Raw genomic sequence first — 14,350 nt, 5'->3', positions numbered from 1 at the left:
AGCCTCTGTGCAGAACCTGAGGGGACGGGTAGTCATGCAATGGAACATTCTGCAGCCATTAAAATAGGTTTAGAATTACCAACCTAGGGGGGAGCCTGGCTGGTTCAGTCAGTAGAGCATGTGACTCTTGATCTTGGGGCCCCGAGTTCGAACCCCACGTTGGGTGTAGAGATTACTTAAATAAATAAAACTTAAAAAAAAAAAGAAGAAGAATTACCCATCTATAAATTACTGACCCTAGTGTCCTATACTGTAGATTCAACAACACAGGGTACATTTGCATGAATGCAGGAAGCAGCACAGAAGGCTATACCAAATGCACCAAATGCCCTGGGAGGGATTAGCTTTCCCACACTTCACTCTTTGGGCTGTGGGATTATAGTGATTTTCTTCCTTTAGCCAATCCAATGTTTTCTGTCATGTGTATGCATTATTTGGGAAGTTCAAAAATTTTACTCTGTGGCTGATGAGTCAACCAACCCTCCTCCTCCCTGGTACTTAGGGCTCTGAAACAATTGGGCTGCCCTCAATCTGCTCTACAACCAAAATCCACCACCACCCCATGCAGCCATCATGGTCTATGAACAGCTGTCCCCTTGCTCTCCAACCTTCCCACCCTGCCTGTTCCTACCAGGCCCTGCTCCACCCACAAAGCCTTTGAGCAGGGACCTCCCCACCTGACCCACTGGCTTGAAAACACACCATCCTTCCCACCCTTCCCTGGCCTCCACTGCCCCTGGTGTGGGGCTTCTCTCTCCCACCAGGTGGCAAGTTTCTTGCATAGGGACGGATCTTCAGCCTATCACTCACTCCCCATGGCACCTGGTCTGTAGTGAGAGTTTGGTTATTTAGGAAACAATTACAAGGAAGCACAGGGGCTCAGGCCTGGTCAGAGATGACAGTCCAATTGGGGAGAAGAGGCTGATGTATAAATGAAAAAGACAAGACCATCCACAGAACTAAGTTCTGTGTTTCATGCTCAGAGATAAAGGGAAGGGCTTATGGGAAGTGATCTGTGACCCTGTATTCAGGCTGCAGACTGGGCCACATTAACGGAGGAGAAGCGCCTGACCCCAGTGGGAACGGTGATCCCTAGACCCATCACTCCTCCTCCCGCCATATTATTGCTTTGCTTTGTACTTTGGCTCCTCCCCCTAGCCAAGTGGCTGATGAACTTGGGACTGACACCAAGCTCTAGTCCTCTCCAAAGGAACCTGACACTACTTCATGGGCTATACCTCAGAATGCCAGCCCTGCCTATGGCTTTTGGCAGCCAGGTACTGTATCAAGAACACTCCTGCCTCAGGGCCTTTGCACTTGCTATTCCCTCTGCCTGGGGAGCTCTCCCTAAACAGAAGCAACTCAGATAGCTGCAGAGAGCCCTCCCTCCCTTAGGCCTCTATTCAAATGTCACCTTATCAGAAAGGCTTCCCAGTCTTTTTTTTTTTTTTTAAAGATTTTATTTATTTATTTGAGAGAGAGAGAGAATGAGAGATAGAGAGCACGAGAGGGAAGAGGGTCAGAGGGAGAAACAGACTCCCTGCCGAGCAGGGAGCCCGATGCGGGACTCGATCCCAGGACTCCAGGATCATGACCTGAGCCGAAGGCAGTCGCTTAACGACTGAGCCACCCAGGCGCCCCTTCCCAGTCTTTTTAAAATAACACCTCTCTAGGGGCGCCTGGGTGGCTCAGTGGGTTAAGTGTCTGCCTTCAGCTCAGGTCATGATCCTAGGGTCCTGGGATCGAGCCCCACGTTGCGCTCCCTGCTCAGGGGGGAGTCTGCTTCTCCCTCTCCCACTCTCCCTGCTTGTGTTCTCTTTCTCTCTGTCTCAAATAAATAAAATCTTTAAAAAATAATAATAATAAATAAAATAACACCTCTCTGGTCACCCTCTGTTCCTTAATTCACCCTCTAACAGGCTTTTCTTCTAAGCACCTATCCCTACCTGACAGAACATAGTGAGTCATTCATGGTCTATCTCCCCCCACTAGAACACAAGCTCCATAAGAACAGGGGACTAGATTTTTACTCTTTGCTTCATGCTTACGGCCAAGCCAGCAGTAGGCAGGCACTCAATAGCTGTTAAATGTTTGTCACATGGAGAGACACCTCCCATACTCCTCTTGGCTGACAGAATAAAAGGCAGCCAGCTCATCCATGGATAGACAATTCACAGGTGACTGTGATCTATAACATAGAGAAACATGGCTGCCTCAACCGAGGTCTTCCTTCTGGGAACTAAGGCTGGGATACAAAGAATGCAAGGCAATTAGCAGTGGAGGAGGTGAAAGGCCATTTTGAAGAGCAAGCAGTCCTGGGTGACCAGACTGGTCCTGGTACAAGGTGACAAGTCATGGGCACAGACGTGGGGCAGAAGCAGGGGCAGCTGCGTTGGGTGGAAGGAGAGGCACCACAGAAAGCCTGCTACTTCCTAGAGCTACTCCGTTTCCTGGAGACTTCCGGAGCCCCCGTCACTCATCTCCTCGCAATAATCCCCCACTTCCCACGAGCTACCTTGAATCCCTGCAATCAGATTTGTCCACTGAAGGCAGAAATAGCAGCCCTCCAGGGGTGGTGGGCCGATTACAGGAAGATGAGAGCCACGCCCACCTCCAGGGGGCCCCCGGGGCCAACTGGCGGCCCACAGCTGGGCGGCACAATGTCCCCCTTGGCTGGTGCATTCTCCTGAGTGTGGCCCTGTGAACCACCCTGGCCTCTGTCCCTTGGCTCAGAGATTTTGTTTCAGCTGCAGGCTTGGGTCCTGGGCAACACCCTGGAGCCTCCCTCCCTAGGAGGAGAGGAAGCAGTTCAAAATAACAAGTCATTTTCTCAGAGAAGACAAAACAGGCGGGGTGCCCGGGTGGCTCAGTCGTGGGGCGCCTGGGTGGCTCAGTTGTTGGGCATCTGCCTTCGGCTCAGGTCATGATCCCGGGGTCCTGGGATCAAGCCCCTCATCGGGCTCCCTGTTCCCACGGGGGGCCTGCTTCTCCCTCTCCCACTCCCCCTGCTTGTGTTCCCTCTCTCACTGTATCTCTCTCTGTCAAATAAATAAATAAATAATCTTAAAAAAAAAAAAAAAAGACAAAACAGGCAGTCTCCTCACCCCAGGCCCCACCCAAGCTTGGCTGATCTCATGTTCGAGCCAGTCTCAGTCAAACATTTCAGACCTCTGAAGCCCAGAGCATCCACAAGAGGTTTTTATTTGCCATGGAATCAATAGTGCAAATTTTGTTCCATAAAAATCTGCCAAGTACACCTTTAACTTTTCAGAGTAAGAGTTCTATTTCTTCTCCCAACATAGCTCCTGTCCTGCCAGATGTCCTCTGTGGTCCAGCTGGCCTCATCGTTTCTATGCCTCCTAGCTTCGTGGGTCCACAGAGGAGAAGAGCTGGGCTGGGGTGAGGCGGCGGTGAGCAGCCCCGGGCCCTGGATGAGCCATGTAGCCTCTCTGAGCCTCAGTGTCCTCATCTGTAACTTGGGGCCAGTAAGACCTGCCTTTTCTGCTTTTAATGAAACATTGCACAGGAAAGCTGTAAGATTTAAAAAAAGAAAAAAAAATGTGTGTGTGTTCTCTTGGTTGCTGGTACTAAAGCCCCAGCCCCAGAGGCAGCCATGTATTGTTATCAAGAATACTCCGGCCTCAGGGCCTTTGCACTTGCTGTTCCCTGGGCCTGGAGAGCTCTTCCCAAGTAGATGAAACTGGATAGCTACAGAGAGCCCTCTCATACTTTACTTAGCCTCTGTTCTTTTCTTCTTTCTTTTTTCTTTCCTTTTTTTTTTTTAAGCACTAGGTTATCATGGTTTGATTTTTCTTATGATTACAAAACAATTTAATTTTTAAAAATGGGGGGAGGGGCAAGGGAGAGGGAGAGAATCCTAAGCAGACTCTGTGCTGAGCAAGGAACCTGACGTGGGGCTTGATCCCAGGACCCTGAGATCATGACCTGAGCTGAAATCAAGAGTCAGCCGCTTAACCGACTGAGCCACCCAGGTGCCCCACAGAACAATTTCAAAATGAGGTTTTGGTACTACGTTTTTTGGGTTCCAAAACCAGTGACTGTGGTTGTGTACAATCACTGAATCAACATTTCTAACCAATTCATGGAGACGTGACATTAGTTATTGATTCAGCGCTACCCAATGTCACTATGTGCTCCATTTTCTTTTGTGCAGGGTGCTGTTTTACTCGGGTCCTGGTAGTTAATTTGATGAGTACAGAGAACTCAGAGAATCTGGGTAGGGAGACGGGGAAGAGAGACTGTCATTTGCCCCCACCTCTGCTCCGCCCTGGGGCTGACGGGAGGGAGCTCTTTTGAACCTGGAGCTCACTGGCAGGAGCTGTGTAGCAGATGCTGTGGAGGCCTGCCTATCCCTTGCTTTCACCATTTTAGCACACACCAGCCTGACTTCCAACTGGCAGAACCTGCATTTCTTTGCCTGAGGGCTTTTTCTAGCAGAGGAGCTGGCACCGCTCACCCACAGAGCAGGCCAAAAGTGAGGGGGGAATCTCATCTCTACACCAAGAACACCACTCAGCCAATGATGGGTAGGAGCTGTGTATAAATACCCCTGCTCCCTCCCTTCAGTGAGATAACTTTGAGGTGCATGTTCGAAACTGTATCCCCAAGTTCCCTGATGGGATTAAGTTCTGGTTGCCCACAGTGTTCATTTGCTCAACCACGGGCCCCTTATTGGCCTCTTCCCTTCTCTGTCTCACTTCCCGGCTCACCTACTGACATTTTCTAGGATGCCTCCCAAACATACAATTTACACTTGAATCCTCATCTCAGGCTGCACTTCTGGAAGAATCTTTGGGGGATGATGGAGGGGCAGGAGAACTCATGGTGACTCACCATTGGTTGAAGCCAACTGGAAGCAAGAGGGTGTGGGAGCTCATTGTTGATGTTGGACAGGCCAACCTCCTGGGACAGAGAGCAGGTCTGGAGGGGCGGGGGGAGGGGGACTAACCGGGTCTCCTCATGAAACCTACTTTCCAGTGAGGAGGGCAGATAATAAAAACAGGCTGGATACAATGACCAGGAAGCACAGAATATTATGGGCCGTCCAGCTGGGAAGTCTGGACCATCCCCTGAAGAAAAAGAAATCTCTGTAGGTGTTTTAAGCTAAGGGACGGGATGAGAGCAGGTGGCGTTGTAGAATGTAGGCACAGCATAAAACTGGATTGGGTGAAGGCAAGAGAGGTGGCAGGGAGCTAGCTGCCCATACGGTCCGGGAGAAGAAGACAGCCTGGGCTGGGGGGCAGGCAGGGGGGGAAGGGGGTGTGAAGGCCGCCATGGGGGGAAAAGGACAGCACTTGGAGATGGACTAATGGGGAGGGGTGGGGTGAGGGGGCTCATCGGGGGTCCCGTGCTTGAGCTGAGGGGGTCTGGGAGGTTGATGGTGCCAGACACCAAGATGGAGGGAGGTGGGGAAGGAGTGGGTCTGCTGCGAGCTCAAGTAGAAGTACAGGTTCGGACACATGGAGTTGAAGGGGCCGGTGGGGCGGGGAGGGGGGCAGGGGGGTAGAAGGCCCTAGACGCCAGGGCAGCACCTCCACGGACAAGGACACACTGAAGGCCCCCAGAGGAGAGGGAGGGGTGAGACAGCACCCAGGGCGGTGCTGGGGGGTGGGTGCCACATTTGAGCATGGTGAGAAGTGGTGGGGTTGGCAGAGAAGGCTGAGAAGAAGCAGCCGGCTCTGTGGGCGAGCAAAGGAGGAGAAAGACCAGGGGAGCTGCCATCAGGGGAGCCACAGGGAAACCACGGCCAACAGTCCGATGCCACCAGAAGGTCAGGTGGGACGAGAGGAAGACGTGTGGTAGGGTCAGCCTCAGGCCAGAGCGGTGACAGTCGAGTGACAGAGGACACAGCCTGGCGTCTGGGTTGAGGAGTGAGAGAGGACAGGAAAGCAAGGAGATGCCAAGTGTAGACAGCTCCTCTCAGAGATCTAAGTGGTCACCAGGGGTCCAAAAGGAGAGGAGGCAACAACCCACTCCCACTGCAAGAGAGAGAGCTCGCACCTCGAACCTTGCAGACACGGCTCTGTCCCTTTGTTAACACACCACACCCAGCACACCCAGTGGCCTTCCTGTGGGCACTGTCTTGCCAAAAGGGGCCACAGGAGACTCCCCCGTCTCCAAATTGGAGGGCTGTCAGGGTGTCCGTGAGGCCAGAGTTGGACGCGCCTCTCCCCAGCTCTGACCAGGCCCACTTAGGCTTCTCTGAGTTACATTCTGGGCTCCGACAGTGGGTATCATTGAAAAAAAACTGTTCTACTTCCAAAAAACATTTGAAAAGCCATCAATCCAGTCCTATTATCGACGGAGAAACTGAGGCCCAGGGAGGAGGAAATGTACCCAGGGTCCTAGAGACTCGGCCAACAGAGATGGAACCTAATGCAGCCCTGGGACTCCAACTTCAGTATTCTTTCTACAACGCCACGGTCCCTAGGAAGAAAAGGGCCATGGCCAAGCCGAAGCCAGGGTCGCACAGAGCCGCTGTCAGAGGCAGAGCCGGGTGGCCAGTGAAAACGGAGACGGACAGGAGAGTAAGTAAACACAAAAGGGCGCGCTGCCCACAGCTCCTCCCGAGGAGGCAGCCCGCAGTATGAACGGAGACGCTCCCCACAGCTCGGGCCTGCCTGGCTGCCCCCGCACTGGCCACAGAGGGACCTGGCGGGCCCTGCCTGCCCCCTAGGCTGCCTGGCCTCAGCCTGCTAGCCCACTGCACTGCATGCTCCTTCCTTCTCCCTGCCTGCTCGGGCAAGCCCATGAATAGAACATTAAAGGCAAAACCTTCTAAAAGAAAAAGCAGCTCCCTGGTAGGAGTCGCCCCACTAAATGTCAAATACAGAGCACGGCTTTCTGCCTCGTGTGCTTCTCACTAATGGAGGCACCTTAGCCTCCATATCCCCATCATCCAATCACCCTATAAATAAATCATTGTAAGAAGAATGCCAATTTTCCCCCTAGGGCCTCATGAATCTCTCTATCCAACCATATGTAAAGGCCTCCTTCACTGTGCTGGTGCAGGTGCCCAGAGAGAGATGGCAAACTCTGCTAGGGCAATTTTAGAGGCAGAAGCAAACTTTCACACCATCTCAGTGGGCTGCAAGTTGGGAGCCCAGCTTTTCTCCTGACTTGGGGAAGACTTCTGCTCAATTTCCTGCAGACCCACCCTGACGACGCTGCCACAGCCCTCTGGAATCAGCCCAGGAAGCTGCCAGGAGGCCCCTCTCCAGGGTCTGCTGGGGCCTGTCCCCTAGAACCCACCCCTGCGGGGGAGCCACACAGCAGCTCACCCAGCTTGGCTCCCGACGCGTGGTGCACAGAGCGCTGGCCCACTCACTCCTGGAGGCCTTCCCACTGACCAGCTCGCCAGCCCACTAATGGCACCAATGCCGTGCTACTAGCCCTGAGGTGTAGGTGCCGACCTAGGCTCCACGACCAGTGGGGGGGCACAGGCACGGGGGCGCTCTACTCTGCAACAGCGGACTTTTGGCATGCACACTTCCGGAGCCTGCTGCATGCTTGCCAGGTGTGCTTCTGCAAATATGCACTTGCACACACACACCCACACCCACACACACACACACACACATACACACTGTATTGTGCCAACGCTCTTGCCATGCCAGCACGGAGGCCTCCAGAGCAACTCTTCTGAATCAGATAGCAGAGGCTGTTGGCTGTTTTGGATCCCAACTTCGCTGACTGATTAGACAATGATCACAGGCTCAGAAGCACCGGCTTATCTGTGCGATCAGACCCCCTGCCTCACCGTGGCAGCGGGGGCTCCTCGCTCAGAGGTGGGAGTCTGCCCTTCTACCTCCCAAGACCACTTAGACTCTCGGCCTTAACCCATCTTCTTTCTTTTCCAAACCACAGGGAAAACTGGCCTCTGGAATTCAACCATGGCTGGAAGGGGGCAGGAGAAGTCCCTTCTGGAGGACAGGTCTGAGCTCTGCAGTTACAGTCCAGCTAACAGACTAGGGCTGGGCCATGGGAACACCGCCCTGGGAGTGAGGGAGAACTCCAGAGGTGCGGGGTAGGTACAGGTGGAGGGACCCGCTTCACCCAGCCTGCCAGCTACCACCCACCTGGGCCATACCTGGGGCTGTTGCGCCCTACACAAGCACCCGCCAGTCTGGGGTGTAGCTGTGTGAACAAGCTCACCAGGTTAGCCAGGAAGAGCAACATATGGGGAAGGCCTAGCCCCCAAATAAACCATATCCCAGCCTTTCTCAAGGGCTTGAAAGCAGGCAGGATGGTGCTGGCCCAGGGTCCCAGTCTCTGCCATGAAGAAACCACAGCCGGAGGCAGGAGGCAGAAGGTGAGGGTGTGTCTGCCCAGCACAGCCAGGGCTAGGGAAGAGGAGGACAGATGAGACCCTGGCTCGGGGTCCTAGAGCCCCAGGTCCCAGCCAGAGACACTCCCGGAGGTACAGCAGAAGGGGAGCGCATGGGAACTACCAGGGCACTCTGTAACAAGATACAAATGATTCAGCACCCCGCAAAACAAATGTCACGTAAATTCAAGGCAGATGGGTGTGTGAGACAGTGGAGCTTAGGGGCTAAGAGAGCAAGCAAGAGAAAGAGTGTGGTGGCCGGCGGATCTGGGATTGCATTCTGACTCAATAATGTGCCAGCCGAGTGACTCAGGGCAAGGGACTTCATTTGTCTGTGCCTCAGTTTCCATATCTGTAGAGCAGGGACAAGTAGCAGACTGACCTCAAAGGGCAATTGTGGAGATGACATGACAAAAGGTATGGAGTACGCTTAGCTTGGCCCATCAGTAATAATAAGCAGGTATTGGCAGTGCACGGACAGGGACTGGCACGGGTGGGTCCTTGCTGCCCCTGTCTCCGCTAGCATCCATACCTCCTCCCGGGGGGCTCAACCGGGCATGCTCTGAGACCCGACACGGCGTGGCTTTGCCCTGGTGATGGACTCCAAGTCAGGGTGCCTCCTCTCCCCAGTTCAAAGGCATACCAAGGAGGTCCCTGCTCTGGGCCCCCTAACCTTGGAGTTGATGTCTCCCTAGGTGTTGTCCCAGGCCTTGAGGAAGCTCTCACTCTGAAGTCCCTGCCCCACTCCTCTTTCTGACTCACTTCTATTGAGGGTGGCCTGGCCAGCGCACCCCAAGGAAGGGCTGCTTCCGGCATTCTGCGCGGAGGTCCTGCCTTCTGCTGTCCCTGGAGGCTCTGTTCCCGTTTCGCCAGCTATTTTGCTTCCTTGGCCATCTGTTCCCTCCCTGTCATCTCCTCTCTGCTTTAACCTTAACCACTACTTTGCTGCAGATGGTATCCAACAGATCCGTTCTTGACATCCTGCATGATGCCTGCCCCCTCCTTCTCCTCTCCAGCAAGTGAACCTCTCTCTGCTCTGTCCTTTTTCAGGCTATGACTCCAAAGCTTGGAGCTGGATTCACCCCACAAGCCTCCCTCCTCAGTCCCATCTGCTGTCAACGCGGCCACAGATCAGGGGACAGACACCCACCTTTCCCCCCGCCTTTTCCTCTTCCCAACGAGACTTCCCCTTTTCAAACTTGGCCAAGAACCTTCTCCTGGCGTCAGGTCCACAGTCTGCTCCAGTTATCTACCTGGTGTTTACAAATAGTGTCCTGAAACCCTCCAGAGGCCTCGGGATCAGTGGCCTGAGACAGACCGGAAACTGCAGGCTGCCTTCCTGTGGTGCAGGAGCCAGTGTGCCCGCACGGGGAGTCTGGGTCCTGAACGGTTTCTCTGTAGAAGATGGGCCTGAGCAGTGCAGCGAGGCTTGGCCACACATCGGCCTGACGGGAATCGAACCAAAACACACTTGCTACGTGGTCTGAGCTCACAAGGGAAACAATGCACTGCTCGCCTTGCTTTTATTCTGGCCACTGGTGAGAAAGTGCATGCACGGGCTTTACTGAGCAACTCCCGCTGCTCCTCTTCTATTGCTGTGTCCTGGTGCTCCCCTAAAATTCCTCCCCTTGGCTTTTCTTTTCTGGCATAAGGACCAGGAGCTTTGAGAAAGGAAGCAGCCCAGAGCCTCCCAATGAAAGAAGCTGTTTTGGTGACACTGGTACAACCAGGCTGCATTCCCTGGGTGGGACACAATTAGGTGGGGAAGACTGAGATTTCGTTTCTGCACCAGGATTTGGGATAAAAAAAGCCTCACATCTCAACCCTCCCGAGCAGGGCTCTTGTAACTTCCTCTCTACCTACTTCCTCTGCAGCAGAAAGAAGTGTGTCTTGGCTGTCCATGGAATATTCCTCCCTTCTCTTCTCTACTGGAGCTACAGAGGACCTTGTTATGGATAGCTCCAAGAGATGGAGCCTGCTGACACCTGGACAGCTGGAGACTCTCAGGTCACCTAGGGAACCTCTGGATTCAAATCCACCAAGCACTGACGACCCCGCGGTCCCTTCCTCCCACTGCCTCCCTTTCTTCACACAAAGGAGACCCAATCCAGCCACCGGGCCAGCCCATGTGGCTATGGAAACCAAAAGAACAAAATGCTTCTTACTGGATTGCAGGCCTTAATCTAGCTCTTGCTGAATTATTCAAGGATGGCATTAACTTATAAATGAGTGTGTTTGACTGATTTTGTGGTTGATGTACAGATATATTCTAATGAAAGACAGCTACAAGATTTTAAATTATTAATTAGACTGCCACTTAACAAAGCCTATTTGGCACTCTATTTCCTTGCTTAACAAGACAAAAACTTTAAGGATAGGTTCTGTATTAGACCAGAGGCTGTTGATTTGCATTCTGTTTTTATAGCTCTAAAAATGAAAACCATAGATCCTGACCTTAAGCAGGCCACTTCTGGCAAAGCAAAACCCCCAACAGGCTTCCCTTTCTTCCTGGATGATGCTGGGTGGCTCCGGGCATGGCTTGCCCTGCCTGCCTCTCATCTCTGACCAGAGGCTTGCTTTTTATATCCCTGGTTCTGCCAGGGTAGGCCAGGAGACGGAAAAGAGGGCAGGCAGCTGCTGAAGCCTCCAACTACCAGCACTGTCAGCAGCAGGATCCACTGACAACTCAGGCTGTTCTGGTTCACAGAGGTGCAGCTATGGCCAGTAGAGTCATTTCATTAAGAGACACAAGGCAGCACCCCCCAATTCCTAAAATGTCCTGCCAGGGGACAGCACCCAGCTTGCTGTAATTAGGACAACCAGAAGTCAGAGCAATGACCCCCATGATCCAATGTCTACACTCGCCTTCTTCAGACCACTGAGCCTCCTCACTCCACAAAGCACTCCATTGTCAAGACCATGAGCCCAACCCTTTACAGAAAAGTACGAGGGTGTTTCTCTTCCACCCTACCCCCAGGATCTAGGGATAGCTGCTCTTTCTTTTTTCAAATCCTTTTCCAAATCGAGACTATGATACTCCCTCAGGTCCAGGACTCCATGCAGGGCTCTGCAGCTGATAGGCAGGGAAACTGCAACAATGGTCTGAACCCATCCTATAACATTGTTGCTTGGAGCTTTTGGGAAGAATTCGAGAAGCAGAAACTGCAATGGCCACCTCCCTTGGCATTAGCCTCAGGCATACCTTTGGCTTTGAGCACACACCTGGAATCCACACAGAGTATCTGAGTGTCCCGTATATGTGTGTAAAAGAAACAAGTCCTACGGATCAGGACCAGGGGCTGAGAGAGAAGATTGTCCGGCAAAGGACCAAAATAAAAGTCCTTTGCCCACACAATGTCCCAGCAGCAGGCTGCAGGCCACTGGAGCTGAGCCTAGCCTAGCAAAGGGCTTTTCTGCTCTGTTTTCCTCCAGCCAATCCAGGTGGAAACCTCTTTGTTGGTAGAACTTCTCCCACCAAACCAAGCCATGCAGGAAGGGAAAAATAGCCTCCCTAGGCACCTAAGCCATGTAAATAAAGTACACGGGCTGCTTTGTGGCTCATTTTTAACTGCCAAAAGACAAAAGACCAGAAGGAAAATGAGATGTCAGTTCCCCTCTATTATCTCCATCACAGACCCAGCAACCTGCACATGGTGGCCTCTTAAAACTGCCTAGGAAGCCTTACCCACCAGAGCCAGTGTGCACACTCCAGGCCCAAGCTTCTCAGACCCCGGCTTCTGCTCAGTTCTGTAAAAATCACCCTCTGTGTGCAGACACTGACCAGCACCGCTAGCTGCTGAAAGGATTTTTAGTACCTTTCTGCCCGGAAAAGGAACCGGGGTGTATCAGTGAAGAGGTTTCTCCAACTAGCCGCAGAGACTTTCCCCACACCACAGTAAAAGGCAGTCAGCGTTTCCCCCCGGCACCGCCCCGACCCACGTGGAAGACACAAGTCACACACAAGTTTGTGACTATTGACACATGGGGCAACCGAGGCTCCCCTGTAGGCCTGAGCAAGCCGGGGCCACCACACAGCCTTTACTGTTTCCAGGGAAGGCGTGGTTTCTTCACCCACCTGTCCCACCTGCTTGTGGGGTCTCTTCCACGACCCCCACATCTGCTCCTCTCCGCCCATCTTGGGGCTTCGCTGCCCATTCCTTCGCCACCTCCCCCTGCCCGTTTTCTCCTTCCCCATCCTACTGTGAGGTCAGAATCCTGTGCTTACGACACCTCGGTCTGTTGCCATGGAAACAGGGGCGGATTAAGGCAGGAGCGCGGAGCGCAGGGATCAGGCCCCTCAGCTACCTGAGCTCCCGCCTCAGCCGGCTCCCGCAGGGCCCGGGCAGCCAGACGCAGCCGCCGCGGCTCGCCGGCCACCCGGCCCGGCCCAGAGACGATAGGGTCCCGACGGAGCGTCGCAGCTCGCCCCGACTCGGGAGGGGAGAGAGGCAGACGTCGAGGCCGGAGCAGCGGGAGACAGGGCTTGCGGGCTCTCGGCGTGGTCACCTGCCCTCCCTGGGCCCCGGGGACAGGTCCCCGCGCGGCAGCCACGTGGGGGCGCGGCGGGACTTCCCCAGCACCCGCGCCAACTTTGCAACGCTCTGCAATGAGCCGGGCTGCGGGGGGATGGGAAGGGGGTTGTGGTAAGGTGGTCGCGGGGCCAGCTCTCCTCAAGTTGAGCCTGGCACCTGCCCCGCACGCAACCGGTACGGCCCCCGCCGTCCCATCTCTCTGCTCCAGGCATAAGGAAAGTTTGAAGAACCGGACATCAGGCGCTAGCCACCTCCCCTGGGCTGCTGCGTGCCCAGAGCCCGTCCCTGAGGACCAAAGCAGGACTGCAGGGAAGGTGCCCGCGTCCCGGCCCCGCCTGAGAAGCGAGGGCGCGCAGGGAGCGCCCAGGCGGCGCGGTGACTGACCGCTGGTCGCCCTGGAGCGCGGGCTGCACCCGGCGCTGCCGAAGCGGCAGAACTGGCAGCATGCGCCCACGCAGGGGATGGAGCCTGCAACTGCAAAACTTTATAATGGCAAAGCAAAGGTCTCGGAAGGCCGTCTCCCCTTCCATCATGGGTAGCTCACAGTGGTGAAGAAATGACCTCGCCGAGCCAGATCCCTAGGCCTGGCCGCTTGATCCATGGTGCAAATCCCGTGTCTCGCAACCGGCCACCGACAGGGGCTGAGCTCCAGCGGCAAACCCTCCGCAGGTGCGTCCCCGCAAAGCCCGCCAGCCCGCCAGCGGCTGCTTCCCGGGCCAGAACCTCGGGCGCCGGGGAGCTCTCGGGTGGCTCCCGGGCTCGAGGCTCTGCCGCGTGCGCACTCAACTCCAACTTGCCCCTTCGGCTCCAACTCACCTTTGCGAAGCATGTTGGCCGCGGGGCCGCCACTCCGAGGTCGGCCTAGGCGCCCTCGCTCTCGGAGTCCGGATTCAAATCCTTGGGCGCCGGCTGCAGCTAATCCGAGGGCGTCGAGGCGGGGGCAAGCCGGGGATCCGCTTGTGCCCGGCAGCCCGGCCCCTCAGGGGCATGGTGAGCCCGAGCCCGGCGCCGAGGGCACCGGCGCCCACTAGCAACCGCGGCTCTGCCAGGCAGCCCGGCGCGCTCGCTCAGCCCCGGGACAAGCGGCTTGCGTCGCGGAGCCGGCGGCCTGCTTCTGCAGCCCCGAGCTCTTTGCAGGCGGTTTTGAGGGGGGGCGCCGCCCCCCGGCCGCCCGGCCGCCGGGCCGCGGGCCCCTCCTCTCCGCCCCCTCGGGCCGCAGCCGCCGCCGCCGCCGCGGCTGCTGCAAAAGGGCGCTCGCACGCACCGCCGAGCTCCGGGGAAAGCGCCCGGCGCGCGTTTGCAGGACCCAGCGATCGGCGGAGCGGGGCGCCTCCCTTCCTCCCCCCACCCCCCGGCTTCCCCCACCTTTCCTCCTCCCTCCCTCCCTCCCTCGCTCGCTAGCTCCCTCCCTCTCGCTCCGCTCCCCGCCCCCGCTCACGGAGCGCCTCCCATACAAAATTTATGAAAGTGC

At 55.4% G+C, this 14,350-nt stretch overlaps 1 protein-coding gene across 4 annotated transcripts in view; it reads right to left on the bottom strand.

Annotated features, from left to right (window-relative positions):
* The window catches only part of RTN4RL1 (reticulon 4 receptor like 1), a 67,812-nt gene extending 53,716 nt beyond the window's left edge, over window positions 1-14,096 (bottom strand). For 2 of the 4 annotated variants that reach the window (XR_003525263.1, XM_027625673.1), the window contains exon 1: window positions 13,696-14,096. Coding sequence is in view for 1 of the 4 variants with exons in the window: in XM_027625673.1 (XP_027481474.1) it covers window positions 13,696-13,708 (13 nt within the window). In the remaining 3 variants the exon portion in view is untranslated. Of the gene's footprint in view, window positions 1-12,422; window positions 12,520-13,695 lie in introns of those variants that run through there. The other 2 variants (XR_003525262.1, XR_003525264.1) reach the window with 2 other exon arrangements.
* Between the last annotated feature and the right edge of the window lie 254 nt (window positions 14,097-14,350).

This window comes from Zalophus californianus, chromosome 16, assembly GCF_009762305.2.
Source record: "Zalophus californianus isolate mZalCal1 chromosome 16, mZalCal1.pri.v2, whole genome shotgun sequence".
Lineage (NCBI taxonomy): Eukaryota > Metazoa > Chordata > Mammalia > Carnivora > Otariidae > Zalophus > Zalophus californianus.
This window is presented reverse-complemented; position numbering and strand designations above follow the sequence as displayed.